General features: G+C 47.3%; 3 protein-coding genes across 3 annotated transcripts in view; 1 reads left to right on the forward strand and 2 right to left on the reverse strand.

Annotated features, from left to right (window-relative positions):
• Positions 1–4,248, reverse strand: part of LOC101158944 (protein-glutamine gamma-glutamyltransferase 5) — an 11,274-nt gene extending 7,026 nt beyond the window's left edge. The window contains exons 1-6 of the mRNA XM_023956336.1: positions 3,855–4,248; positions 3,358–3,543; positions 1,746–1,982; positions 1,563–1,681; positions 1,366–1,494; positions 1,083–1,260 (exon numbers count right to left, since the gene is read on the reverse strand). Coding sequence (XP_023812104.1) covers positions 1,083–1,260; positions 1,366–1,494; positions 1,563–1,681; positions 1,746–1,982; positions 3,358–3,543; positions 3,855–3,885 — 880 coding nt within the window. The 5' untranslated portion in view covers positions 3,886–4,248. The remainder of the gene's footprint in view (positions 1–1,082; positions 1,261–1,365; positions 1,495–1,562; positions 1,682–1,745; positions 1,983–3,357; positions 3,544–3,854) is intronic.
• Positions 4,249–10,416: 6,168 nt separating this feature from the next.
• On the reverse strand, positions 10,417–18,079 carry e2f1 (E2F transcription factor 1). Its single transcript, XM_020704411.2, has 8 exons — positions 17,171–18,079; positions 16,623–17,080; positions 16,435–16,534; positions 15,096–15,315; positions 14,071–14,223; positions 13,481–13,595; positions 13,117–13,399; positions 10,417–12,684 (listed from the first exon to the last, which is right to left on the reverse strand). Exons 2-8 carry the CDS (start codon positions 16,872–16,874, stop codon positions 12,443–12,445), a joined length of 1,365 nt encoding a protein of 454 aa, XP_020560070.1. The 5' UTR covers positions 16,875–17,080; positions 17,171–18,079; the 3' UTR covers positions 10,417–12,442.
• A 438-nt stretch (positions 18,080–18,517) lies between these two features.
• Positions 18,518–26,046, forward strand: znf341 (zinc finger protein 341). Its single transcript, XM_011476702.3, has 16 exons — positions 18,518–18,621; positions 19,079–19,189; positions 19,688–19,878; positions 19,948–20,097; positions 20,172–20,489; positions 20,559–20,742; positions 21,698–21,791; positions 21,875–21,965; positions 22,318–22,477; positions 23,121–23,368; positions 23,453–23,661; positions 24,569–24,665; positions 24,747–24,879; positions 24,956–25,067; positions 25,144–25,214; positions 25,330–26,046. Exons 1-16 carry the CDS (start codon positions 18,591–18,593, stop codon positions 25,806–25,808), a joined length of 2,679 nt encoding a protein of 892 aa, XP_011475004.1. The 5' UTR covers positions 18,518–18,590; the 3' UTR covers positions 25,809–26,046.
• The last annotated feature ends 457 nt before the right edge of the window (positions 26,047–26,503 follow it).

A 26,503-nucleotide genomic window follows, 5' to 3' on the forward strand; every position in this document is an offset into this window, starting at 1 on the left:
TCAGTCGAGAATCCATTGTGATACTCTTCAAAACATGCTTTTATTGGTTAGTTAGTACCTAAAATGGCAACATTTATTTTTAAAATCCACTAATACAGCAGTTTTTCCATCTTAAAATGCCCACATTTAGCATTTTCCTGTAGAGTGAGTGTTGGAAGAGCAAAATGAATTGGCTCATGTTCCAGGAGTCTGAAACTTTGAAGGAATTGATGTGATTTTCCTGAAGGTCAACCGGCTCCAATGAAAGATGCTCACCTTTGATGGGTGATCACACTGTTAAGCTTTTATTCAGGGTAGACTCCCAGAATCTCAATATTTTATGCCTCTTGCCTTTTATTAACAAACCAGTTCCATTGATTCCCAGCTAATGTATTTATGAAACCTAAAATCCCAACTGAGGCTCTACAGGCAGAAGATCCAAAGGAAACATCCAAGTCATGGCTCATTCTCTGATGAACTGCACTTGACTGGAGGCATCAGATGTTTGAATTTGGAAAACTCATTTAAAAGAAAAACAAGACAGTTGACTAAAAAATGGTTTCTATGTATTCATTGACTCCTGCTTTCATAACGTCCTCAGGAATTTAAATGGTTGAATGTTTTGTGGTTTTATTGTGTTTTATTTATCTGATGTGTTGTTGTTGAATGCAAGCAGCCGCAACAAGGGAATGTCCTTTAGGACATAAATAAATTAATAAAACAAAAATAAAATAAATGAAAAAACAAAAAAAATGTCCTTCAGGAAATTTCGAGAAGCTATTCATCTGTCTATCCTCCATCCGTCCGTCAGTCAGTTCGTTCATCCATGCATCCATCTATTCATCTATACATCCATGCATCCATCTATTCATCTATACATCCATCCATCCATCTTGTAGTTTTCTTGTCAAATAACGGATGGCTACTGAACAAAATCTCAGGACCGTTTTGGTCCCATATATTCCATGTCTGTGCGTTAGGTTGAACCTTATTGTCATATTTGTTTATATATGTGACTGACAGATGAAACAGCAGTTTGCTTTTCCGTGTCGGTGTCTGCTCTGAGTCTGCAGGTGTGGGACAGGGGGGAGGAATGTTGTCACCTGAGCAGAGGACGGCTCCAAAGACCCAGCACTGTCCGTATTTCACAGGTTTGCAGTTTGATGAGAGCCACTGCTGCAGGATGTCCGCGCTGCCGCTCCAGTCCGTCGGCTTCTTCCCGTCCTCGTAGCTGCCTTGCCACTTTCCTTGCAGAATGCCTAAGTCGTCGTTGCAGTTCACCTTGGACACAACAATTCTAGTTACTTTCGAAGACCTTTAACAGGAGCCTTTGGAAAATGGGAGCTCCTGTGTTCAAACTGGTCTTGTAAGTGCGCGGCTTCTCACCATGGCACAGACCACCCTGCTGAGGTAGACGGGATCTGCTCGGGCCATGTAGTCCTTCTCACCGTCACTCAGGTGCTGAGGGCTGACCTGCAGAAGCTTCAGGCAGGCCTCCAGGACCCCTGGTTCATACTGACCAGAAACAGCACTGTGGGTGAGCGTGCTCTGGTCTGCAGGTGGCGCTGCAGCGCGTCGCGTACCTGACCAAACGACCAGGGTCTCCCAACGACATTGGTTTCCGTGCCCATGTATACCACTCCATAGTCACTCTGGACGTACTCCTCTAGCAGGACGTCCTGCGGCATGTACACCGGATCTTCTGCAATGCAAGAGCAGCAGTGAAGAGGTGTGAACACAGAAGCAGAGAAGCTTCAAGCACCAACCTTTCAGCCAGGGGTTGCACAGCAGAACAAACTTCCCCGCTTCGTAGGTCAGTCTTCTCTGAGGCGTCTCGACGTTCAGGTGGAGCTCGTACAGAGCCACAGAGGACAGAACCGGCGAGCAGATGTGGACGGTGACCGACAGAGGATGCAGGTCTCCTGGGTAGACGGTTGCTGACCAGCGCAGAGGGTCAAAAGCTGTTCTGGGGGAGAGAACTGGAATCCTCACCGACAGATCACCTGGAGAACGACACCAGAAGGATTTGATCTTCCAACACGACCAACATTTAGGGCTCATGTGACGTTTTTGTGCATGAAAATAGATGGCATCAAACCACACAGATGATAAGTTAAGACACGGTTCAATCATTCGTTGTAAATAAGTCAACAGTTTCATTTGAGCCACAATGGAAACAAAATGTAAATAAGAGCCAATGATTTCAGAAAGATTCGCTTTTGCCCCTGAAAATATCCTACCGACTACCGCATGAAAAAAATATTTAAAATTTACCAAAAACTACAAATCCCAGAGCCCCGCCTCTTCACATTTAAAAAGGCCCCAAAAGGAATTAATTCAGTAGAACGCAGTGGTTGGGACATATCTGGTTTAAAAATGCCCTTTGCAGAGGGTAATGCAGGTACTTAGGAGGATATAACAGGATATAACAAAACTCTGAAATGATTTTAATGCCAAAATGTCAATAGGTTGATTTTCCTCATGAACAGGGGAAGCTTCGCAGAAGCAAAAAGTTTACAGTTTTGCTGGAGATTGCACACTTGCATATTTCCCTTTGACAGAAAAGTGGCATGAATTAAATGAATTAATCTCCACAATTTAAGAATGTGAAGGAATCTCTGTGTGCAGGGATGACCAGTGTTGTATTTAACTTCTTCAACTTTGTCATGTGATTATTTGACACTTAATAATTCTTAATGACGTGAAACTGTGTTGTTAAGGTATAAATGCCGGATTGGACGTTATGAACCGGATGATGATAATTCATGTGAAGAAAATGATACAGTAGAAAAGTGGTGGGATTCCATTAATTCACTCCATTCCACTCCCTTTTATGCAATCTGTCATTTAAGGACCAATCATCCTACGTTTGATGTTAAACTGTGTTGATCGTATCGTTTTGTGCATTATTCTTGCTTTGATCGCATGAAATAAACCGAATCCAAATCTAAATTTCAGCATAAGTGGAAAAAGCGGCAGAGCAGAACAATCTGATCAGTGATCTTATTAGCTTATTATCTGCTGCTGTTTAGCGTCTCCATGGTTACAAGAGCTCAATAATGGACATTAGTGTGGCATTATTAAAAGCACGAATAATGCTTGGATCTGCTGGAATAAAAACACGACATGCCGGGGAAGAGTTCACTAATTCAGGCAGGAAAATGTTAACATTCTTCTCAAAATACTGCAGAACTTTGCTGCTCTGTGGGAGTTTGGGTTGAACTTGGAAAAAAGGTCACTTCACATGTGAGCAAACAGCTCAAAATGACAGATAATGAACATTAAGAGAGCATGTCATCCAATAAAGTAAAGGAAAAAAGTTGAGATTCATCCTTTTATCTCCACAAGTCCCACATGACCTGTGAGGATCGTTGGTACCTAATCGGGCCTCCAGCACCAGCCTGTGGGTGGGGTGGTTCCACGCCGGGCTGTCAAACATCAGGGTGACTTTGAAGGGCTTCCCGCGCCGCACCACCAGGTAGTCGCTGCTTAGCCCCTGGGTCTGATGGGAAATGTGGTTGTCATGGTTCTCGAAGTTCACCAACTTCAGTCGGCTGTTAGGGCCTGGGGGGGAAAAGTGTGGTTAATCGACTCGCCGGTTCACTCACAGGCTATAAAAACATACACGAAAATAGAAACCTCAACATTGCAAAACGTTTGTAGTTTTATGTTAATTTTTGTTAATGAATGAAATTTTTTCTACTTTACAACTCAAACCAGTTAATTAACTGGGTGTCTAATTGATGCTGGAAACAAATGTCGAGACATTCCCCACTTTCTGTCAAACTTTTGCTTCTCTGCAGACGTCTCGGCAGCTTCCTCAGAAGCGCACACAAATCCAAAAGGAGATCTTCGAATTTGGAGAGAGCACTCACCGCTGCTGATGCTGCCGGGTGCCTGTTGCATGTTGCAGGAGCTGCAGCTGAAGGGTGAGCCCCACCTTCCTTCCAGCTGAAACACCTCACTGTGGGTGTTTGGAAGGCCGGGCGCTCAAAGAAAACACCTTCCTCAGAAGAAGAGAACCAAGGTGGAAGCCCGCCTTTGCTGGGGACAGCTCAGTCTCTTTCAGAGTCTGTTTGTTCTGATCTCATTGGACAGACAGACACACATGCATGCAGCTGCACCTCCAACGTGCACAAGTGTGCGACAACACACCCAGAGGCCCACGCGCTCTGGGGCATAGCTGAGATGATTTCTGACAAGATAAAGACTCAAACTATCCGTTGCATCATCCTCGATTCCAAATGCCTGACAGTCACTCCTATTCTGTAAAAAGAAAAAAGGAAATTGAAGCCTCAATAAAAAAGTTAATGAAGATTCAAACTTCAAAACACAAACCTTTTCACCCACTGATCACTGGATCCTCCAGACTCTGAAGGATGCAGACAAACTGAAATGTGTTGCTTTGTAGTTCAGGTGCCTTACAATCTTTTTTTTTTTAAATTACTATTATTGTTGAGCACTTTTACGTGTTTACATCCAGTGTTGAACTGATCCAAAAGTGCTGCAGGCGCAGCTCTGCTGGGAACAGAAGAGGTTTTTATGCAGCCTCACTTTTACTATCAATGCCTGCTTGTTCAAACTTGAACCCAACTGAGAGGCTTTTTGGTTCTCATGAAAAAGACCAAGTTTCTTCATGACTAAAAATAAACAGAAACTTCTTACAACTTTGGATCACCCGTTTTGTCAGACTTAGAGGCAAAAGCTTCAGCGATCGGCTTCCTGCTTCCGTTTGGGATGGAGGACCACCTTGAGCCGCTGGAGGTCCTGCTCCACTCTCCCGTCACAAAAAGTCATTTCTTTTTCTCTTCAGCGTGTCAGAGAATTTGTGTTTCTCACGATCTTCCACACCAAAAGGCAGAAGTGTGTCTGTGCGCCCCCACGGTCACCTCCTGCTTACCAGGGAGGTGCATCAGCAGAACCCAAAACTGAAGAAATAGATTTTTGACAAATAAAACAGCATCTAACTTGTTTAAAAAAATAAAGTAAAGTCTCAGGTGTGGGTCAACCGTCCAGCATTTTTGTCCTTTAAGGTGGAATGTGTGGATAACTGGGGGCACACCCTCTTTCTTTAGAAAGGTGTTCCAGATAAGAACTGCACAGACATGAAGGCCCAACCCACCCTTACAGGTAAACCGTCAACACTTCTGACATTTAGCCAAACTGGTCATTAAATGTCACTAACTACCTGCTGACATTCCACCCGCACCACAGATCAGGTTTTACTCTTTCTGCCTCCATCCATTTTAAAATCCTTGAGGATTCATGTTCCAGTTTATGAGCCTGCAGTTCTGACAGGAATTTCACCAAACTCCAAAGAGTTCAAGAAAAAAATAAAAAAAAGATGCTCGTTTTGGTTTCGGAAAGAGAAACACAGAAATCCATCAGTCAACGAGAAGCTTTTCTCCCACAAGGTGAATTCATGGGCGTTTACGGGTGAAAAAGGCATGAATCTGTGGGAAATGTTCAGGTCATAAACCGGCCCGGTGAACCCGTGTTTGTGCACATTTTATTCTACATGCATGCTGCGGGTCACAGGTCATAGAGAACACCTAAACAACACGCCAAGGTGAAGTAGGCGAGACGCAGGGCTGTTTTATATATTCCAAATCCTGCAGACTGTACAAGGAGCCTGTTAGTGATGTTCACGTGATACGTGCACGCTCCTCAATGCAGCCTGTAAGAAATGAGGAAATCAGGCAATCTGTGGAGTTTGTGTGGACGTCCCACAGGCACCTATGGATCACGTGCACATTTCCTGTGTATGTAGCGTTTGTGCGCTAGGTAAGGATCCAGTTCGCACTTTCCTAACGACTTAAAGTGTGGTGTGAGGGCGCCGTGCGACAGAGTCAGCTATACGTCTCAACTCCGTGTATCCATTAGCCTTATGAATACTTGTGTCCGAATTCCTTCCCTACTCACTACGTAGTGCTGTCCCAATCTACAATTCCAAAATCCAGGGCCCTAGAAATTTCCCAGAAATCTCTGCAAAAAACTAGTGTGCATTGATGCTCATTAGATCGGCAAATATAGACCACAATGCATTGCATCGGAACAATCTTTGCCAGAAAAAAAGGTATTTAATTGTATTTTTAAAATAAATTATCTTCAGAAAACAGTGGACTCATAATCCTCGCAAAACGCTCATATTAATTAGATTTTAACTTTGTTAATTTGATGACATCAATCCGCCGTGAAAAAAAAAAAAAAAAAGAAGCAGTGAACAGGGAGTCATTCAGGGCACTAGATAGTGCAGCACTGGATAGTTTTTAACCCTCCTGTTATGTTCATTTGTGAGGAACAGAGATGATGTTCCCGGGTCAATTTGACCCGGTGCATGTTTTATTAATTAAAAAATGTCTGAAACCCAGAAAATCCTAACAAGCAGTGTGAATATATCATCACTAACTCCATTACCAGTTATTCTTTCAAAAACTTAGTTAAAATGATGTTTCTTTACCACTAACAGGAAGTGGTGCAATTATTTGATAATTCACTAGTTTTTCTTAAAAATATACATGTTCAAATTTTTTTTGAATTTTTCACTACTGTATTACTTTTAAAAGACTAACATATAAAATACAATAGTTTTACATAACATTGAAACATAATCTTGAAATTTTGTTTTACATGCTTGCACTGTGAACCAGAAAAAAACAAAATCACAACACAACAGACAAGCAATTGCAATGTGAAGTTGTGTGTGTGTCTGTACATATACACAGCACAAGAGGGATCAGTCATCTCACTGTGCTTTGTGCAAATTAATTTTGCACATTTCACACAGGTCACGCTTGTCTTGACCTGGATCCTGTCTCCGGCTCGTCTCGCGCCCCTGACTGTCCCCCCAACTCCATCTGGATGAAGCTCGTCTGCTGGACTTTAAATATGTAGTTGTAGAGATAGATAAACTAATTCCTCTTTATGAGTTCTGGTAAATCGCCTGTCCGTCCTGGGGGAGGATCCCTCCTTCATGTGGACACCCCTGAGGTTTCCAATTGTTTAATGACATTTAGTTTAGTTTTCTTAGTTCAATTTAGTTTTTTCCTATTGAATTCTATGTAGCCCATTGAGATGACAGTTGTAGTGAATTTGGGCTGTACAAATAAAATGGAACGGAATTGAATTGAATTAGATTGAGTTGAATTGACATGGTCACATGAGTCACTGCCATCCTAGTGGGCCCTGGCAGACAGGTTTGTCTGACGCATATTTGGGGATGAAGACCAATATATTTCACCATTCTTTGACATGAATGTCTTGCTTGGAGGAACAGGAATAACAATTCCTTCATCCGTTTCAAAATCAAAACCATTAGAATCAGAATTTAGCTCAAGATAGTCTTCTTCTGATCATGATCAGTGATGACTATCAGGACATCCTGGACTGTCATCTTTCTGCTTCTGCTGCTCATTTTGTAAAGGTCTGCCTGACAGAGTGTAATGTTGGAAGGACTCCCATGCAGAGAATCTTTTATATGTTTTGCCCCTCCCCTGTTGAGTGTCCACTGAATGTGGGTTGAGTTTTCCTACGAGAACATAAATGGTTCCTGTCAAAAGTCATAACAACTATGCACCTGTGTTTGTGTGTGTGTGTCTATGTGTGTGATTGGGTTGAAATATGTCTCACAGCTGCAAAGAAAGCAATACTACTTATAAGACATCCTTGTACCTCCATTTTGACTGCCGGGTCAAATTGACTCGAACATCATCTATGTTATATAAACATGCAGGGGGGGGGGGGGGGGTTGCATATATGTGAGATGAACCATTTTCCTAATATATGTTGATTACGCTAATTAAGGTAAGCAGAAGAAGTTTCATGCTGAAAAAATACTTTTAACTATTTTTTCTAGATGTTCAAACTTTAAAACGGGTCAATTTGACCCGGAACATAACAGGAGGGTTAAGTAGTTGAGGGTTTGGGCGGGAATTCAGACACAGCCTAGAATCCACTAACCACGCATGACAATGGTACGTTCCATCTTCATGTCTCCTGAGTGGGCCGTAGGAGACTGCAGCCACTCTTCTGATCCTCCAGGGACCGGGACAACCCAAAACCCCACAGAACCCAGCATCCTAGGCCTCATCACGGACCGGGACAACCCAAAACCCCACAGAACCCAGCATCCTAGGCCTCATCACGGACCGGGACAACCCAAAACCCCACAGAACCCAGCATCCTAGGCCTCATCACGGACCGGGACAACCCAAAAACCCCACAGAACCCAGCATCCTAGGCCTCATCACGGACCGGGACAACCCAAAACCCCACAGAACCCAGCATCCTAGGCCTCATCACGGACCGGGACAACCCAAAAACCCCACAGAACCCAGCATCCTAGGCCTCATGGACCGGGACAACCCAAAACCCCACAGAACCCAGCATCCTAGGCCTCATCACGGACCGGGACAACCCAAAAACCCCACAGAACCCAGCATCCAAGGCCACATCACGGACCGGGATAACCCAAAAACCCCACAGAACCCAGCATCCTAGGCCTCATCACGGACCGGGACAACCCAAAAACCCCACAGAACCCAGCATCCTAGGCCTCATCACGGACCGGGACAACCCAAAAACCCCACAGAACCCAGCATCCAAGGCCTCATCACGGACCGGGACAACCCAAAAATCCCACAGAACCCAGCATCCTAGGCCTCATCACGGACCGGGACAACCCAAAAACCCCACAGAACCCAGCATCCTAGGCCTCATCACGGACCGGGACAACCCAAAAACCCCACAGAACCCAGCATCCTAGGCCTCATCACGGACCGGGACAACCCAAAAACCCCACAGAACCCAGCATCCAAGGCCTCATCACGGACCGGGACAACCCAAAAACCCCACAGAACCCAGCATCCTAGGCCTCATCACGGACCGGGACAACCCAAAAACCCCACAGAACCCAGCATCCTAGGCCTCATCACGGACCGGGACAACCCAAAAACCCCACAGAACCCAGCATCCAAGGCCACATCACGGACCGGGATAACCCAAAAACCCCACAGAACCCAGCATCCTAGGCCTCATCACGGACCGGGACAACCCAAAAACCCCACAGAACCCAGCATCCTAGGCCTCATCACGGACCGGGACAACCCAAAAACCCCACAGAACCCAGCATCCAAGGCCTCATCACGGACCGGGACAACCCAAAAACCCCACAGAACCCAGCATCCTAGGCCTCATCACGGACCGGGACAACCCAAAAACCCCACAGAACCCAGCATCCAAGGCCACATCACGGACCGGGATAACCCAAAAACCCCACAGAACCCAGCATCCTAGGCCTCATCACGGACCGGGACAACCCAAAAACCCCACAGAACCCAGCATCCTAGGCCTCATCACGGACCGGGACAACCCAAAAACCCCACAGAACCCAGCATCCTAGGCCTCATCACGGACCGGGACAACCCAAAAACCCCACAGAACCCAGCATCCTAGGCCTCATCACGGACCGGGACAACCCAAAAACCCCACAGAACCCAGCATCCTAGGCCTCATCACGGACCGGGACAACCCAAAAACCCCACAGAACCCAGCATCCAAGGCCTCATCACGGACCGGGACAACCCAAAAATCCCACAGAACCCAGCATCCTAGGCCTCATCACGGACCGGGACAACCCAAAAACCCCACAGAACCCAGCATCCAAGGCCTCATCACGGACCGGGACAACCCAAAAATCCCACAGAACCCAGCATCCTAGGCCTCATCACGGACCGGGACAACCCAAAAACCCCACAGAACCCAGCATCCTAGGCCTCATCACGGACCGGGACAACCCAAAAACCCCACAGAACCCAGCATCCAAGGCCTCATCACGGACCGGGACAACCCAAAAACCCCACAGAACCCAGCATCCTAGGCCTCATCACGGACCGGGACAACCCAAAAACCCCACAGAACCCAGCATCCTAGGCCTCATCACGGACCGGGACAACCCAAAAACCCCACAGAACCCAGCATCCTAGGCCTCATCACGGACCGGGACAACCCAAAAACCCCACAGAATCCAGCATCCAAGGCCGCATCAAATACACCCAAATAAAAACTCGTTTCCACTTGTGACGCTCAAACTTTTACTTTCTCATGCAACAATGATTTGACTTGTTTAAAGTTTTTAACATAAAAGATAAATCAAGATTTTTTTTAGGACATTTGCATAATGGGGGGGGGGGACTTTACCCTCTCAAATCCCCAAAATCCGCAGCACAAAGGAGGACTCCGGCCTTTTTCCAGCTTACCTGGTTGCAGGTTTGATTCCTTGATTACCCTCACCTGTTACCTGCCACAGGTGTGTCTGAATACAAACAGCAGCCATAGGTGTTGCATAGGTGCAGATACTTTGACCATGGCTGAGCTATTATGAATCAGATAAACCAGAATAAAAAGTGTTTAGTCTGATAAATTGTGTAGACAACAAACTTCCAATCAAAATATTATGTTTTATTTACATCAAAGACAAATTGATACTAAAAAAGGTCCACAAACAGTTTCAATCTGGATATTTTCAAATAAACTTTAAATCCAAATGAAATGGGGAAAAACAAGTCTATAAAACATGAATCCTCTGATGGCTAGTTCCACATTAGACCCAGAGCGCCCCCTACAGGTGGAACACACCTGATGCATCAGGTTTGTATCAAAATACTTTGAACGCACAGAAAATAATTTAAAAGGTAAAACGTTAGAGTATTACAAAGATCAGACGCCACATTTGAGGAGAAATCCAAGACAGACTCATCATCCAACAATCCTGAAAAGTTTGAGCTTCATTCAAAGGTGCAAACAACACAGACACCCCCCCCCCCCCCCCCCTAAAAAAAGATCCTGAAAACAACAAAACTCTCACAAGAGCAAAGACTAAAGATCTAAACCCAAGAAGGCACTGCATTTGGACCGCACAGAACCAGAACACTAGTTTCAGACCAGAACAAAGAGTTTTCACTTTTTCTGAGAAGTTGGACAACAGTTTCCTTCACGCTGCAGATAAAACAGCAGTTTGTGCACGTTCAGACGAGGAGCGCAAACAACACGCAAGGTCGACCCCAAAGCATGATGGTCCACTCATGATCAAAGCATGATGGTCCACTCATGATCAAAGCATGATGGTCCACTCATGATCAAAGCATGATGGTCCACTCATGAGAACATCTAATGGATCTCTAAGGTTCTTCCATTCATTCATTCGTTTGTCTTCTAAACCCGTTTTTGTCCTTTACAGGGTCACTGGGTTGCTGGAGCCTATCCTGGCCACTCGACACCCAGGACAGTCTGACGCTCTCACGTGTTCTGGGCTCCAGTACTTTTAATGATTAACGACCAAAATCACTGCAGACAGACAGGAAACTTTCTCTGGGGGGTAAATGTCCTAAAGATCACTTCCAGAATACTTCAACACTAAAAACACTCACCTGTGATTTTACACACAAATCCCTTCCTGACAGAAAGTAACTACAACTAAAATGTACCTTTTTTTTGTCAAATTAAAACATTTAAAATAAATATGCAATAAAGAACAACTCCAGAACAGAAGGAATGGAGAAAACGTCTTCAGCTTCCATAAATTAAGACGAGGAGAAGCAGACGCGACGCGACGACCCCGCTGAGACCCCGCCTCCGCCCGTCAGGAGACCCGGTGGAGGCCTGAGCTCCTCCTCCTCTGAAGTGCAAACGCTGGAGACCAGCAGCAAGTTCCTGTGTGGAAATCCTTTCAACGAGTCCAAAACCCTGCTGGAAACACGCCGGGACCACGCCCCAAAACCCGGCTAGAACCGCCCCTCTGACTGGATCCAGCCCGGAGCACCCGAGACCTCCAGAAAGGACTCCAGTCATGATCAGATTCTTACCCGCCCACAGCTGGACGTCACCCGGTTTCTCCGCAGAGAGAGGCGGCATTTAAAGTTGGTGTCCAAACGTTTCCCGCCGTCTCCTTCCTCCAAATCATCCGAGATTCAGAAGAACTTCTCTGCCGACGCCGAGGGAAACGACCCCGCACTAAAGCTCCCAACATGCATCTGGGGCGGCAAACCTTAATTCACGGCGTGCCTGCGAAGGAGACCTCCCCCTACGAGTCCAAACATCACACACACACACACACACACACACACCTCTACCACCCACACAAAACTTTATCGACAACACCCAAAAGCTCATTAGGTAGAAAAAATAAAGATTAAATTCATATAAATAATTTAAATAGCTTTCTAGAGCTAAAGTCTTGGTCTAAAATTGGAAAATGGCCACAAAGAAGTGATGATGAAGAATTTCTGTACAATTTCAAGACGTTTTCTGGGGGATTGTTGGTCATTTGAACACAATAAGTCTCCCAAAGCCCAAAGTTCAAGACACAAAGCGGGTCATTCAGACCCGACTCAGTCCTCTTTGTTGCTCCGCTCCATCGGAATCTGCAAACGGTGGAGCCACACCGGCCGCCCTCTTCCTCCGTTAGCTAACCGTCCCCGAGGACGTGCGAGAGTTCGTCAAAGTCGCAGTCGAAGAGCTCGCTGATGCCTTCGTGGTCCTCCAGACCAAAGTGATAATCGTGGCTCTGGGGAGGAGACAGGTTGATGAAGTTGTCCAACGCCAGAGGAAGGCCTTCGCCGTTCAGGAAGTCCGAGGAAGACAGCGGCGAGAGGTCAAAGTCGGCCATGTCTCCCAGGCTGGAGAACGGGTCGCCCCCCAGGAGGGATTCTGTGGGGGGAAACGGAAACGTCAGAAAACCGGAGGAATCCCGTGTGACGCTTCTCTAAAAGTTTGAAGCGATGCGAAAAATTTGTGGAAGCAGCAAACCATGATACCGCCACCGCCGTGTTTTACAAGCTCACTTTTGCTGAAAAGTTTATTTTTTCTTTCTTCTAAAATTTTAACTGTTGAGAAACAGAAGATTTTAGTCTCCAAAACAGAAAAGGGGTTCACTTTGTTTTTTATTTAATAAACTATGTTTATTTCCGTACAAATATTAGTTTCAAATAGAGGGAAGGCGGGGCCTCCGAAAATCCCAGGAGTGTTAAATTGTCTTTATCCGTCTCTCATTCTAGCCAGAATTGGAAAAATCCCCTTTTGCCGCTGTCGACGCACTTCGCCGTTTTTGACTGAAACAACTCGATGGAAGCGACGCCTCACCTGCGTCTCCGCCGATCGCCGTGGATTCCTGTTGTGAGGCTGCCGTCGCCGTGGACGACGTGGACACGGGCGACGCCAGAGCCGCCTCCTGAGCGGCGGCGCTGCTCCTGAGCTGCGGCGGCGGCTCTGCAGGATGCGGGAGGAGGGGTGAGGCGAGGGAGGGGTCGGCGCCGGTTTTGGAGGGACTGGTTCCCGTCACTGGGCTGCAAACGCCGGAGCTGTCCTCCGGACAGAGGAAGACGTCGATCTGACCTCTGGTGCTCTTCAGCGACACTTGGTAGCCCTGTGGAAAGGGGGCGGGGCAGAACTTAGAAAAACAAGCGGGGGTGGAGAAAAGAAGAAAAAAAAGGGGGGGGGGGCTCACCTCACTGGGCTCGGAGACCTGCATCTGCGTCTCCGGAGGAGCTCGGATCACCATGACCAGCTGATCCGGAGAGTCGAAGGACTGCCGGAGGTCCTGGCAGCGCACGTATCCCAGCGTGCACTGCAGGTCAAGGAGCCAAAGCGCCCACATTTATGAAACGTGAAGACGAAAAACCGTCCCAGACCAAGGCGGGAGAGACATCAACGTCACATTTGTTGTTTTGAGAGGTGCAGTCTTACTGACAGGAAGTGGGCGTGGCTAGAGACGCTTTAAAGACGAGTTCCCAGAACGAGGCTGAGGCTACGGTTCCTGAAGACAATGTGCACACATTTTGATTTTTATCTAACTTTTTCAGAGTTATTTAATAGTTAGGGGATCAGTTTTAGGACAAATGGAGAAACGAATACTCATTGCAAAAAAAAATAATAATCCAATTTTTAAAGTGACAAAGTCACATCATTTAGCTTCAAAGATGATCAGAGTGGGACTTTGAAGTATACACACAAAAAGCAACAGTTGTGTTGTTGTTGTAACACCCAAACGCAGACCTCCGTCTCTGGAAAGGCGCCTCCTTTGAGGCTGAAGGATATTTCTTGTTCTGTGGATCCTCAGTCAGGAGCCGCAGCTGCAGGTTGCATTTGGCGATCAGCTCGTCCAGCTGCTCCTCGGCCTCCGTCAGGTCGCACGCCTCCCTCTGCAGCTCCTTATGGCGGGACACCATGGAGGCGTCGATGCGATTTCCTCTGCAGGAGAGCAGAAACAGAAACGGAGCTTCTGTGATACAGGCGTGGCGGTTCTTTCTCCATCTTCTCCTGTCTGCTTCCTCAGACAGAGATGCCAGAACATTGAAGGTCGCTCCTTCATTTTGTACGGAGTGATATTCATGTCACCACGTTTCACACAAGTTGCAGATGAAAACATTGAATATTTGCTTTCAAAAATGTTTTTTTAATGAAATTTGTTTTTCTTTCTAAATTTCTTTTGCCTTTAAAAAATATTTTTGTGTTTGCAAAAACGAACTAGTTGTGTCTCCTCTCAGTTTTTTCCCATCTTTGATTTTGCTCTCATACGTTTCAGTTTAGCGTTTTGCAAATGTAAATCTTTTTTTTTCCTTTAGGTAAAAACTAAAATTTTGAAAGCAAAATAATTTGAAGGCAACATTTTTTTTACAGCAAATATTTAACATTTTCATTTGCAACTTAGACAGTTTTGTGTGAAACATGGCGGCATAAATATTACTCCATAATGTTAAAGTGAATAGTTTCAGCAAAACTGATCAGGGATCCGTTTCATTGATTGCTGATCGGGGGAACCACACAAAGTTGCTGGTTGCTAAGTTAGAAAAAAAACAACTTGTTTTGCATTAACCCATCCGGAACCAGCAGAATATGACAGCATGAGGTTCTGCCAGGGGAGGAGAAAACCCCAAAGCTCCTTTTCTTCAATGATCCTTAACTTAATTCAACTCCTGAGAGGTTTCAACGTCTAACCAAATGTTCCTTCAAAAATAATGTTCCCCAACAGAACGGCTGGATAGAGGTCCATCATCCAGCTGCGGTTCCGGTAGCATTTCCTGTTTCCGTGCTCGTCACCTCCCCCATGACCATCAACTCACAGCCACTGGATGTGGTTCTTGGACTTCTTGGAGATGAGCTGGATTCCCTCCAGGACGTTGGTTATGTCGTAGATGCGCCTCTTCTGGACGTCCAGGACCTGCGAGGCCCAGTTCAGATCCACCACGCCATCGGCCGACTGGGACAGCAGGTTGAGGAAGCGCTTGGTGGTCAGGTTCAGGGAGGTGTCGTACCTCGACTTCTCCGCCGTGCTTCGAGGAACTGGAAAAGCAGTGAAAAACACGCCGCCTTAAACCTCCTCCACAAACAAAACACACATCCAGGTGGAAAACAGGTGATCCTCCGACTCCAGCTGTGAAGACGTTCCAGCGGCACAGGCAGGCCTCGTTTGGACCACGCCATCGAAACTTTTATTTTCTTTAAGGTAATATTTATAACCAGCCTTTAAAGAAACTCCAAGCCCCGCCCTCTCTGACGTGGCCACGGGACCTGGATTTCGGAGCCACGGCGGGTCTTTTGGTGGTTTAAAAATAGAAATCCACCGATGAAGATTCTGCTGAAGGAAACATCTTAGAACTGAACGGTCAAATGTGGATTTCAGTGATAAAAAAACAAAAGGAACTGAGGCTCAGCCTTCAGCAGAAATTCTCCTTCAACTTCTCATCCCAACGGCCCCAAACGTCTGCGGACGGAAACGCTTCACGCAGCATGTGGACGCCATGATGTCATGAGTCAGTCTGAGCGTTACGCAATCCAAAAGATGTAAAATGATTGGTGGTCCTGTTCAAAAACACAGGACCTGGACTGCTCTATCCTGCATTAAATTAGGATTTAGATAGTAAAGAATTCATTAAACACAGTTTCTGACTCATGAAAATGTGAAATAGGAGGATTTTATAGTATTTTACGCACCGGGTCCTCCTAAGACCCGGTCCTTTTGAAAAACCGCTGGACCTGGACTCATTTTTATTTAATCATTTTAAAGTTTTTGTGGCTTTCCTGCTCGCAGCGCTCTGTTGTTTGGGATTCTGTTGCCTCCCCTCTTGTGAATTCGTGTCGTCTGCCTGCAATGCAGCTCACCAAACGACGGCAGACTAAAAATAGATCATTTTAAATTGATCAACTACATAAAATCATCCCATTTCAATGTTCATAAATCAGAAGCTGTGTTTAATGAATTCTTTACTATCTAAATCCTAATTTTAATCCAGGTTTGAGCAGCCCAGGTCCTGTGGTTTCTGAAAAGGACCTGGTCTAAGGTGGTCTTAGGGTGAAAAATGCAGTGGAATGTTCCTTTAGTGCCCCCGCTAACCGGACGCCAGCTTCAGCGCCGTGAAAGGATGCCGAGTCGGCGCTCCTGCTCCTGAGCGTGCGGCGTACCTCTGGGAGGAGCAGGAGTAGAAGGAGGTGCTTGGCTGGCGGAGGATCGGGTGGTGCTGACATACTGGTGGTCGCTATCCAGGTCCAGCTTCCTCTTCACCTAATCATCAAATGAAGAGGAATCGATTATGTGAACCCCGGCGTGTGATGATGTGGCGGCGGCGGCCGCCTTGAAGCCACGCCCTCACCGGAGGTCTTCCCAGAGCCGGCCTCCTCCTGTCCTGGCCCCCCGCGTCGGCGTGGCTCTGCGGCGTGGCGAATAGCAGGATTTCCCCCGTGCTGCTGGGGGCGGCCAGCGGGTGGAGTCCCTCATTGCTGGGGCTGGTGATGATGACGATCTGGTGGTCCTGGCTCAGATCGATGCTCCCGGAGTTCAGCAGAGTCTCAAAGTCCTTCAGCAGATCCTCGGATGTCTGACCCGTTATCAGAGTCTCTGACATGGCACTGCCTGCCGCCCAAAGGGCTCCTGCAGCAGACTGGGGGAATGCCAGGGAGGGTGGGGGCACCAACTGGGGTATCAAAACAGGCTCAGCACCAGGTGACCCCAAACATGTTAGGAGGACTTGAGGAGAAAATGCTGATCCATTAACCTCTCCTCCTCCTCCTCCTCCTCCTGCTGAAGGTTGACCTACAGCGAGCCTGAAATCTGCAGATCAACCACAGAGGAGTCGAAGGTTCAAACGTCAAGGCGAGACGTGGAGCCCAAACAGGAAACGACCCGCTGAGCGCATCCTACTTTAGGCTCACGCGCTGCTCGGCTCGCGCGCCGTTTTCAGCGGAAATAAAAGAAGGTCAAAAGACGAAGTAGAAGAAGAAACCCGCCGTAAATTGAGATCATGAGCGAGCTAGCCTGCTAGTCTTTCGTTTTCCTGTCAGAGGCCTCGCCACTCCGTCCTCAAACACAGAGCTACCAAGCTAACGAACTAGCTTACCACAAGAAAAGACTACAACAACTTTGCTAATAAACACGAACAACAGCAGAGGACTACATTTACCACCACTACCTAAAAGTTTATCTCCTTTTCCCTACGATATGGCTTCATTAACGGGTTCGGAAAACTTTATAGACGCTCACAGAACTGGGCTATCTAAGCAATAAAAAAAATACACATTCACTCGGCGGAGGCATCATGATCGCAGATCCACACCATCTTTGAGAAAATAGTTCCCAAAAGAAAGCAACCATCCGTCCGGGCGACGGCGACGACAGAGAGTTTAGCGCGGAAATACGGGGAACTTTAGCATGCTAGCTTCAGGGATTAGCTGCAGTTCTTCGGTCCCCCTCGTACTGTTGGGGCACGCAGGAAGCACTCGGAGAAACGCGGGAGATGCAGACAAAACGGAGGAAATACTCGCTCAAACGTTAAAAAATGTGCCGATGCTCCTTCGTCTGCTCGCCGAAGATCGGGTCCATCTGTAAACGAGCCGCGCCGACCCCATTAGCAGCCGTCATTGTTGTTGTCCCAGCTGATCTATATCTAAACAAGGCTGGACGGTTTTCGCGCGAAATCCTTTTTGCCGCGAAACTGGCACGTGGGGAAAAGCGACCGCTGGGATTGGCCAGTGGGATTCGTTTTGCGCGTGACGCGATTGGTGTCTTCCGATTGGTGGAAATGGCCGTCTGTCACGTTACAGAGCATGGGGAAAACTGGCCTTCCATGTGACCAGGTTGGTGTTCTCTGATTGGCGGAGATGGCCGTCTGTGACTCTCCAGAGCACAGATTTGCTGATTGGGAGGTGCATTCACGTTCCACGGACAAAAGGCTTCTTAACTGCTTTGTTTAGGAAATTTTAAACAAAATAGTAAAACACGTAGTGTCAGTTTCATGTAAGGTTTCCCAAAACTAAAAGATAAACTCCTTTACCATATTAAATATATGATGTAACAGTCTTTGCGTCCCAGCTTAAAAAAGTTACGTTTTTTCAATGTAGTCCCTAGCGCTCCCTCTCCGTTTAAGCAATCAGATTAACAAAAAATAAAGTTAAATCTGATTGCTTAGGAACTTTCTAAACTAGAGTTTTCTGGGGGTCTGAACCAAATGTGATAAGTTTTTTTCTATTTGCAAATATTAATGTAAGCATTTCATTGGGGGGTCTGCACCTAAAGTAACAGACCCTACCAATCGATCACCGATGGTAAACAGGAGCGCTGTAAGATGGCGCAGACAATATTCGAGGCGCTGGAAGGTACAAATATAGTCTTATTTACCGCGCAATTATTAAATATGTTATATGCCAAAGAAAACCACATCATGTAAATTAACTGGAGACTTGTTTGAACACTAAATCACCCTTTAAACGGGTATTATGTAGGCTGTAAGCACCCTGAACTGAAGGGTTCTGCCTGATCTGATGATGATGATTGTAAACAACCTGATTATATTTTAAAGATTAAGACTGTACTGCTATAAACGGCTTTTTTTGTAAATGTAATATTAATTATTTCTGTAATATAATAACTCATCTCGTATGTCAGTGTAAAAGCTGTACATGTGACAATAAAAGCTATTCATTAATATGTGAACATGCACTCCTCGCGTTATTGTTTCTGTCACTTTCATGGAGAAGCAGATCTTCTTCTAACATGTTGTAAAAAGAAAAGCTGTTACTGATGTTAAATCCCTGTTTCCCTCCATCCCCTCAGGCATGGACAACCAGACCGTTCTAGCAGTCCAGTCCCTGCTGGATGGCCAGGGGGGAGTCAATGACCCCAACAACCAGAATGTGTCTGCAGGATCCACCATCCAGTCTATGGGTAAGGAGCATTCTGCACCGAGCTCCACAGGACTGCTACAGATTAAGACAACTAAGCTCAAAGTTGCATTTCCGAGTATTCGTAAAAGATCGCATTTGTGACGTAGAAAATCCGCCGGGCGGGGCCACAGGCTCCCTGCTCCGCCCCATTCTGATGCATCCACTTGCAGACAAATAGGTTGAGGGGCTTTTATCTAGTGTGTAAACAAAGAGCTCTCAGCAACAAGGGGGTTGCTCTGTGCCAACAGTCACGCCCACAGCTCCTGGCGCTCTGCAGAATCTATGTTCTAGAAAACAAACAGTTTTTTTCCAATGTATTTTTGGCTAAAAACGAAAAGAGATCAGGGGATGATTGGAGTGGAACTTAAACCTTCTTCCTCTCAAAAGCCATGTAGATCAGGCATGTCGAAAGTCCGGCCCGTGGGCCAAATTTCCATCAGTCTACAGGCTTCTTTCATCGAAAAAAGGAACGGTTTCTCACCGTGGGCTCTCCCTGCAGAGGACGAGGACGTTTTCCTGTGTGGGAAGTGTAAGAAACAGTTCAATTCCCTGCCGGCCTTCATGACACACAAGCGGGAGCAGTGCCACTCCGGAGCCCCCTCCCTGTCCACGGTGTCCCTGGCCTCCACCAACATCTACGCGCCCGTCCCGTCCATCAGCTCCGTGCAACAAAATCCTGCCAACCGACAGGTGAGAGAGGTGACGGCGCCGATGCGGCACGAGCGGGCGGATGTTCACCTCTCACTCCCGTCCCGTCAGGTGTCCACCTACATCACCGTCCCGCCTTCTCCTCTGACGCACACGCTGGTCCAAGGAAACGTGCTGGTCAGTGACGACGTTCTGATGTCGGCCATCTCAGCCTTCACCTCCATAGACCAGCCCATGGCCAGCATGCAGACACCTGTGCAGGTGATTAAGCTCCTCCCCTTTGTGTGTTCTGACTGTCCACAGCCACACCACTGCTAAACTTTGATTTTTTACAGAGCAATCTGAGCATGCACACGTCTGGAGTATCGTATCTTCAGCATCACCACCACCACCACCACCATCATCATCATCCTCATCATCACCACCACCAGCAGCAGCAGCAGCAGCCCCCCCTCAGTCTACCTTCCAGCCAGACAGCCGCCCACTCGCTCCCGGCCGGAGCGCCCGCCCAGCAGCCACTCTCCTCCCAGGTCCCCTCCAGCCACAGCAGCTCCGTGGTTCAGGTGTACAGCGCCATGCCGCACATGGCGGGCGGCGGTGGCGGCGTAGCAGAGATCCACAGCTTGGGTCTGCAGGCCTACCATCCCGTTCAGGTGAAGAAAGCGTCCGCCCCCTTCCCCGGTTGTCGAGTGCTGTACCCGTCATCTCTGCTTCACTCGTAGGTGCCCAGTCAGTGCGGGGAGAGCCAGTCCTTCAGCAGCGCCCCCATCTACAGCCCTGAGAAGCAGACCACCAAAACCAAGACCTGCGGCGCCGCTGGCAACATGGCGGAGCTGGGGGACTTTGAGAAGGTCATCATTCCGAAACAGCCAAGGAGCGCCAAGAAAAACTCCAGTGGGGGTTCAGGTGAGCGGGCCAAGGCCTTCCAGCTCTCAGCAGCTGGTGGATGATGCGTTTTCTCTCATCAGTGTGCGTTAGGTCAGCCGTCCCCAACCCCCGGGCCGTGGACCGGTACTGGCTTGTGGGACAGTTGGTACCGGGCCCGCATGGAAAAAAAAAACCAACCCCACAACCTTCAATTATTTCCAGATCTCTTTATGATCCGATTCTGCAAGACGTTTTATTTTGGAAAACTACCGTCATGTGTGGAAAATATGTCCACTACTTTCTTAAAGCGGCTGCAGTGACTGCTAAATTAAACCTCCGTGGTAGCAAAGTCAGCAAAAAAAAAAAAACATATTTGGAAAGTTTCTTTTGACAGAAGAAGAGCCTTCAAAATAAAAGACTGCTGCATTTAACAGACAAAAACCAGGAGTCTGTAGTCCAAATATGGATTTATTGTGACAGTTGTTCCCACAGTCCATAATAATGATGCAGAATATGCAGCAACTGGCTGTCTTATGTTACAATGATGCTGCTAATAAAGTTAAATTCACGTTTATAAATATACTTAAAAAATATCAGTTTTGCTTTTTTGTGCATTTATCTGTCAGACCTTAAAAGTCTGACGAGGCTGAAGTTGGCCTCTGATTGTTTTTAGCTGACAGCTATGAGTTAAGAGGAAATTTATGTAACATTTTAATGATTCCTGCATGAAATCTAGTTGATCATTAGATTTCATGGGGTTATTTTACAGAGGGCTGAGATAAACTGTTCCTTCAAAAGTTAAACTGGAGACTGAAAACAAACGCTTACTTCATCCTCGTGCAGGCCGGCCCGTGAAAACTTTGCCTGACAATAAACGGGTCTGTGGCATCGACCAATGGGTAGCACAGAGAAGTTAAGGACGTCACAAACTGAAGTGCAGCTTTTTGTCACTGGAAACCATCAACGGTGATGTTTCCTGATTTCAAACCCACAGCAGAGCAGCTGAAGGGAAAAGGTCCGAAGCTCAAGTGCAGTTTCTGCGACAAAACCTTCACCAAAAACTTCGACCTTCAGCAGCACATCAGAAGGTGAGTTTACCTGCCGGCGACGTCGGCTGGAGGCCATCTCCGCCTGCTGCAGAGGGAAGTCACCGTCCGCTTGCATCTTCCAGCCACACGGGGGAGAAACCGTTCCAGTGCATCGTCTGCGGCCGAGCCTTCGCCCAGAAGTCCAACGTGAAGAAGCACATGCAGACTCACAAGGTCTTTGTCCCGTTTCTACCAAAACCTCCTCAAATGACTTTGAATCTGCAGCCTTTCTTATCCAGGATGCTGTAGCGGGAAACAAAACAAACAAAAAACCGGTCAGTGATGTTTTGAGCTTTAAGAACAAACTGCAGATGGATCTGACATATTTCCAGTTCCAATATGAAAGCAGTCACCTTATAGATGCTTCAGCAGTTTCAGATATGCACCATCACTATAACAGGAGGTTAGCAAGAAGCTACAACAGGAAAAATGAGCTTCCAACCCATAAAAACCACTTTGACTATATTAAACTGTAAAAAGACTTGATGTCTTCTGGAGTTCAACGGCATCTATTTCCACTTTAAAGGTGTGGCCTATGAGCGTAGCCAGCACCGTGTCCCGACTGCCGATCACCGTGAAGGTGGTGCCCGTGTCAGCCAATGAGAAGGAGGAGGGGGAGCAGCGAGTCGACAGGAACGAGGACAGCTCTCAGCAAAGGCAGTCGGAGCAACACGCATCAGAAGCAGGTGACGCCTGGCTCCACGACGCCAACACAGAGTCCATCTGTGCGCGGAAGGAGCCAAACATCTGAATGATCCCTCATCTGTCTGCTGAAAGCTCAGCGTCTGCAGAAAATCCCGGTGTCCGCCAAAGGGATCGTGTCTATTGGCAGGAATGTTCCTCAGGAGACCAGGTTTCCTGTTTACACCACATTTGTAAACCAGACTTTGATTTCTTTTGTATAATCCACCTGGAGTGGCTGATGGATTGCGCGGTTGATCCGCCTGAAAATCAGGGTCTTGGTTCACCTTCAAGTGAACCTGCTTCAGGCGGTTACAGTGTGAATGCAAACAGACTCCTGCACACCAAAAAGGTCGAGGAAAGAGATTTTCCAACTGGAAAATCCAGTGTCCTTCTTTGCGTTTTTATCTTCAAGAAGAATCCAGATGGTCTGGAACAATCCTAGGAGTGTAGTGTGAAAGTAAACCCGAAAAGTTGGGTTTTCCTTTCGGATTGAAAGCTGTCCTGACGTCCATTTATAAAAGTTGAAAGGGTTTAAGCTGTGCCGCTGCATGAAAGTGATCAAATGAATCTGGAGATCGAGGCCGGTTCTGTGGGGTCGGTTTTTAAAAGACGGATGTGCTGATCTGGCGTCTCTTCTTCACGCAGAGGCAGCCGAGGATTTGGAGGACAGCGTGACCGAGCCTTTGGCTGATCCCGGGTCCACCCAAGGGGAGGAGATTCAGCCCCCAGTCCAGATGCAGGCGGATGCACCGTCCGATCAGAACCTGCCGGGTCAAGCTCAGACCAAGCAGATTGTTCTGATAGACAGTTCGTATCAGTGCCAGTTCTGCGCCGGCAAGTTCCGGACGTATTTCCAGCTGAAGTCCCACCTGACCCAGCACAAAGGGGAGCAGGTGAGTAAAGACCAGGAGGTGCTGGAGCAAGCTCAGAGCTGCAGAAGAAATCCCATAAACACCAAGAGCATCTGCTTCCCGCAGGTCTACAAGTGTGTGTTGAAGTCCTGCTGCCAGACCTTCCAGAAGCTGGATCAGTTTCTAGAACACATCCGGACCCACCAGGAGCAGCTGACGTACCGCTGCCACCTCTGCAGCAAAGTCTTCCCGTCGCTGTTCGAGCTGGGAGTCCACCAGTACTCCCACTGCTTCTGCCCACAGCAGAGTACGCACAAGGAGGCCGCCGTCTACAGGTGAGGGCCGCCGGAGATCAGGCCAGGAGAACGTTCTTCTGCGTGCTTCTGCATGTCCATGCTTAATAGTGAGAGTCGTTTTTCTGACTCAATACGGGAAAGAAAACCTTCACACATCCACCGGCATGTTAGTTAGGTCTGCAACCAACAAAGTTTCTTTGGCCTTTGACCTCAGGAAGAGGCCGCATTCTCCTTCAGTACCAGCTACAGATTTGAGCTCGTTCTCGGGATCCATCGCCTCTTAACTCCCTCAAGCATCATTGAGAAGCTGCTTGGGAAAAGATTTTTGGTATTTTTTTTACCGGAATATTGTGAAAATTCTCTACCTCTGTGCCAGTCCCAAGCCCGGTTTGTGAAGGTTGCGTCAGGAAGGGCATCCGGCGTAAAACATTGCCAAGTTTACCATGCGACTTGTTCGCTGTGGCGACCCCTGATGGGAGAAGCCGAAAGAGGAAGAAGATTGTGAAAATGTAAACCGTGCATCGTTTGCTCAGGCTGAACAAAGTATAAAACATGCACTATGACCGCATTAGGAATGTGGGCGTGGTTAAAAAAACTGTTACTAAGGAACTGTAAAATTATACTTTTGCAGATATTTCAAAAAACGACCTCGACCTGTTCGTCACCTCCATGCGGCCAAAAGGGTAAATGGTTGCTATGGAGATAAAACAACAGAAAACCCGCCATTTTGAAAAAAGCTGTGTGACGATGATGTCAGAGGCAGAATTGGGGGTGGGGGTGGGGGGTGGGGGTGGGACTAAAAGGCCTGAAGCAGCCACTCAGCCAGAGAGGTCGGTTAAATAGGGGGCAGTGTGGGGACAGCGAGGGCGGGTTGCGCCTGCGAGTCACAACGATGCTCGCCACTTTAATGTTATTCTTATAGTGTGTTTTCCTGTTTCCTCCACAGGTGTGTGAAATGTCAAAGCAGATATTCGACTCAGGAAGCCCTGGAGGAACATCTGCTGACTGCCTCCCACAGCTTTCCCTGCCCACACTGTCAGAAGGTAGAGCTCACCCCTTCAGAGCAGCACGCTTTCCAGGTCTCCTCCCTCATCTGCTCCCCCCCCCCGCCCCGCCGTCCTCAGGTTTTCCCCTGTGAGAGGTACTTCAGACGCCATCTGCCCACTCACGGCGTTGGAGGACGGTTCAAGTGTCAGATCTGCAAGAAGGCCTTCAAGACGGAGCACTACCTCAAACTGCACGCTCGCATCCACTCAGGTGTGAGGACGCCGCTCCGGTCGGTCTGTTTCGCCGTGTCGAAGCCTCAAAAGGTGAAAGTTCAACCTGTTTGCAGGAGAAAAGCCATACAAGTGCTCGCTCTGCGACGCCACCTTCAACAGGAAGGACAAGGTGAAGCGGCACATGCTCATCCACGAGCCCTTCAAGAAATACAAGTGTCCCTTCAGGTGAGGCTCTCTGGAGGGGAACATCCTTCACTTTGTACTTCTGGGTCCTAACGCTCAAAGGGGTTGCCGTCACCAGGACACACGTGGGCTGCACCAAAGAATTCAACAGACCCGACAAACTTAAGGCCCACATCCTGTCACACTCCGGTGAGCAGCTTCTAATGAAATCCAAACTTTGTTCCGATGTTGTTTCCTGCAGAATTGCCGATGGATCTTTACAGATTGGATTTTTGCTGTCATCCTCATGAACTCTGTCCTCCAGGCATCAAACCCTTCAAGTGTCTGTTTTGCCAGAAGACTTTCAGCCGCAGGGCTCACATGCTGGAGCACCAGCAGTCCCACACGGACAACTATCGCTTCAGGTGCTCCGTCTGCAACAAGGGCTTCACCCGCCAGAGCTACTTCAGGGATCACAAGTGTCCGGCTGCGGGAAACGGGGCGGTGGCGGCGGGAGAGACGGAGGAGGACGAGCTGGCCGGACTGTCGATGGCCGAGGAGGCAGACGGGCAGGGGGACGGGGAGAAGGAGGGCTTAGACGGTTCGAGGGAAGTCCAACTCCAACTGGAAGCAGCAGCAGCAGCAGCAGCGGAGGGCGAGCCCAACAACAGCTGTGCCGCCGCCATCATCATCATTGAAAGGCAGATGGACAGAGAAGAGGAGGAGGAGGAGAGGCTGGATGAAGGTGGCGAGGTGCTCGCTCTGAGGAACGACCAAACCTCTCTGCAGCAGCAACGTTTGTAGAAAATTCTTAAAAACATTTCCTGGATTCACAACAAAAAAGACAAAACAAAGCATGGAATTCTGGGAAAATCTCAAACTTTTGTTTTAAATTAAAACGTTATTTATATATTTAATGTTTTTTCTGAAGTCTTTCACTGTAAGACGATGACTGGAGCCTGTCCATGTTATTACTGGCTGCGCATTTCTCCGCTTTCAGTGATCTAAACATAAATGACTGAGGATCTCATCTCGCTTGAAATGTGTTCTTTTTTAATTCACTTAACATTTATCCTAAACTGTTAGCAGATTTCACTGCTTGGACTCTGGAAGTGATAAAAAGAAACTTTTTTTGCATTTAATTTCCTTTAAAGTCCCACTCTCATCCATTTGCAAAGCTTTTCCAGTGGTCTTTTAATTATGATGATGCCGTTTTTAGCAAAAATCCTAAAACCCAAGTGGTTTCTAGTAAATAGTTTCTGCACAGAACAGGCAAAAGCAGAAAAAAAGGCTTGTCTTTTTTTTCTGCTTTTCTGAAATGCCCTTGTCCTGAGTCCTTTAATGAAACAAACACAAAAAAACCTAAAAGCAGGAACATCACCTGTATAATCGGTGAATGAGAAACGACCAGATTAGCAAATGTAGCTGAGAACCATTTTAAAGTTTCAGAATACTTATTTTTTGATGACATTCTTCTTTCATTTGCTGTCCTTTGACTT

The sequence above is a fragment of the Oryzias latipes genome, chromosome 7 (assembly GCF_002234675.1).
Source record: "Oryzias latipes chromosome 7, ASM223467v1".
Classification (NCBI taxonomy): Eukaryota; Metazoa; Chordata; class Actinopteri; order Beloniformes; family Adrianichthyidae; genus Oryzias; species Oryzias latipes.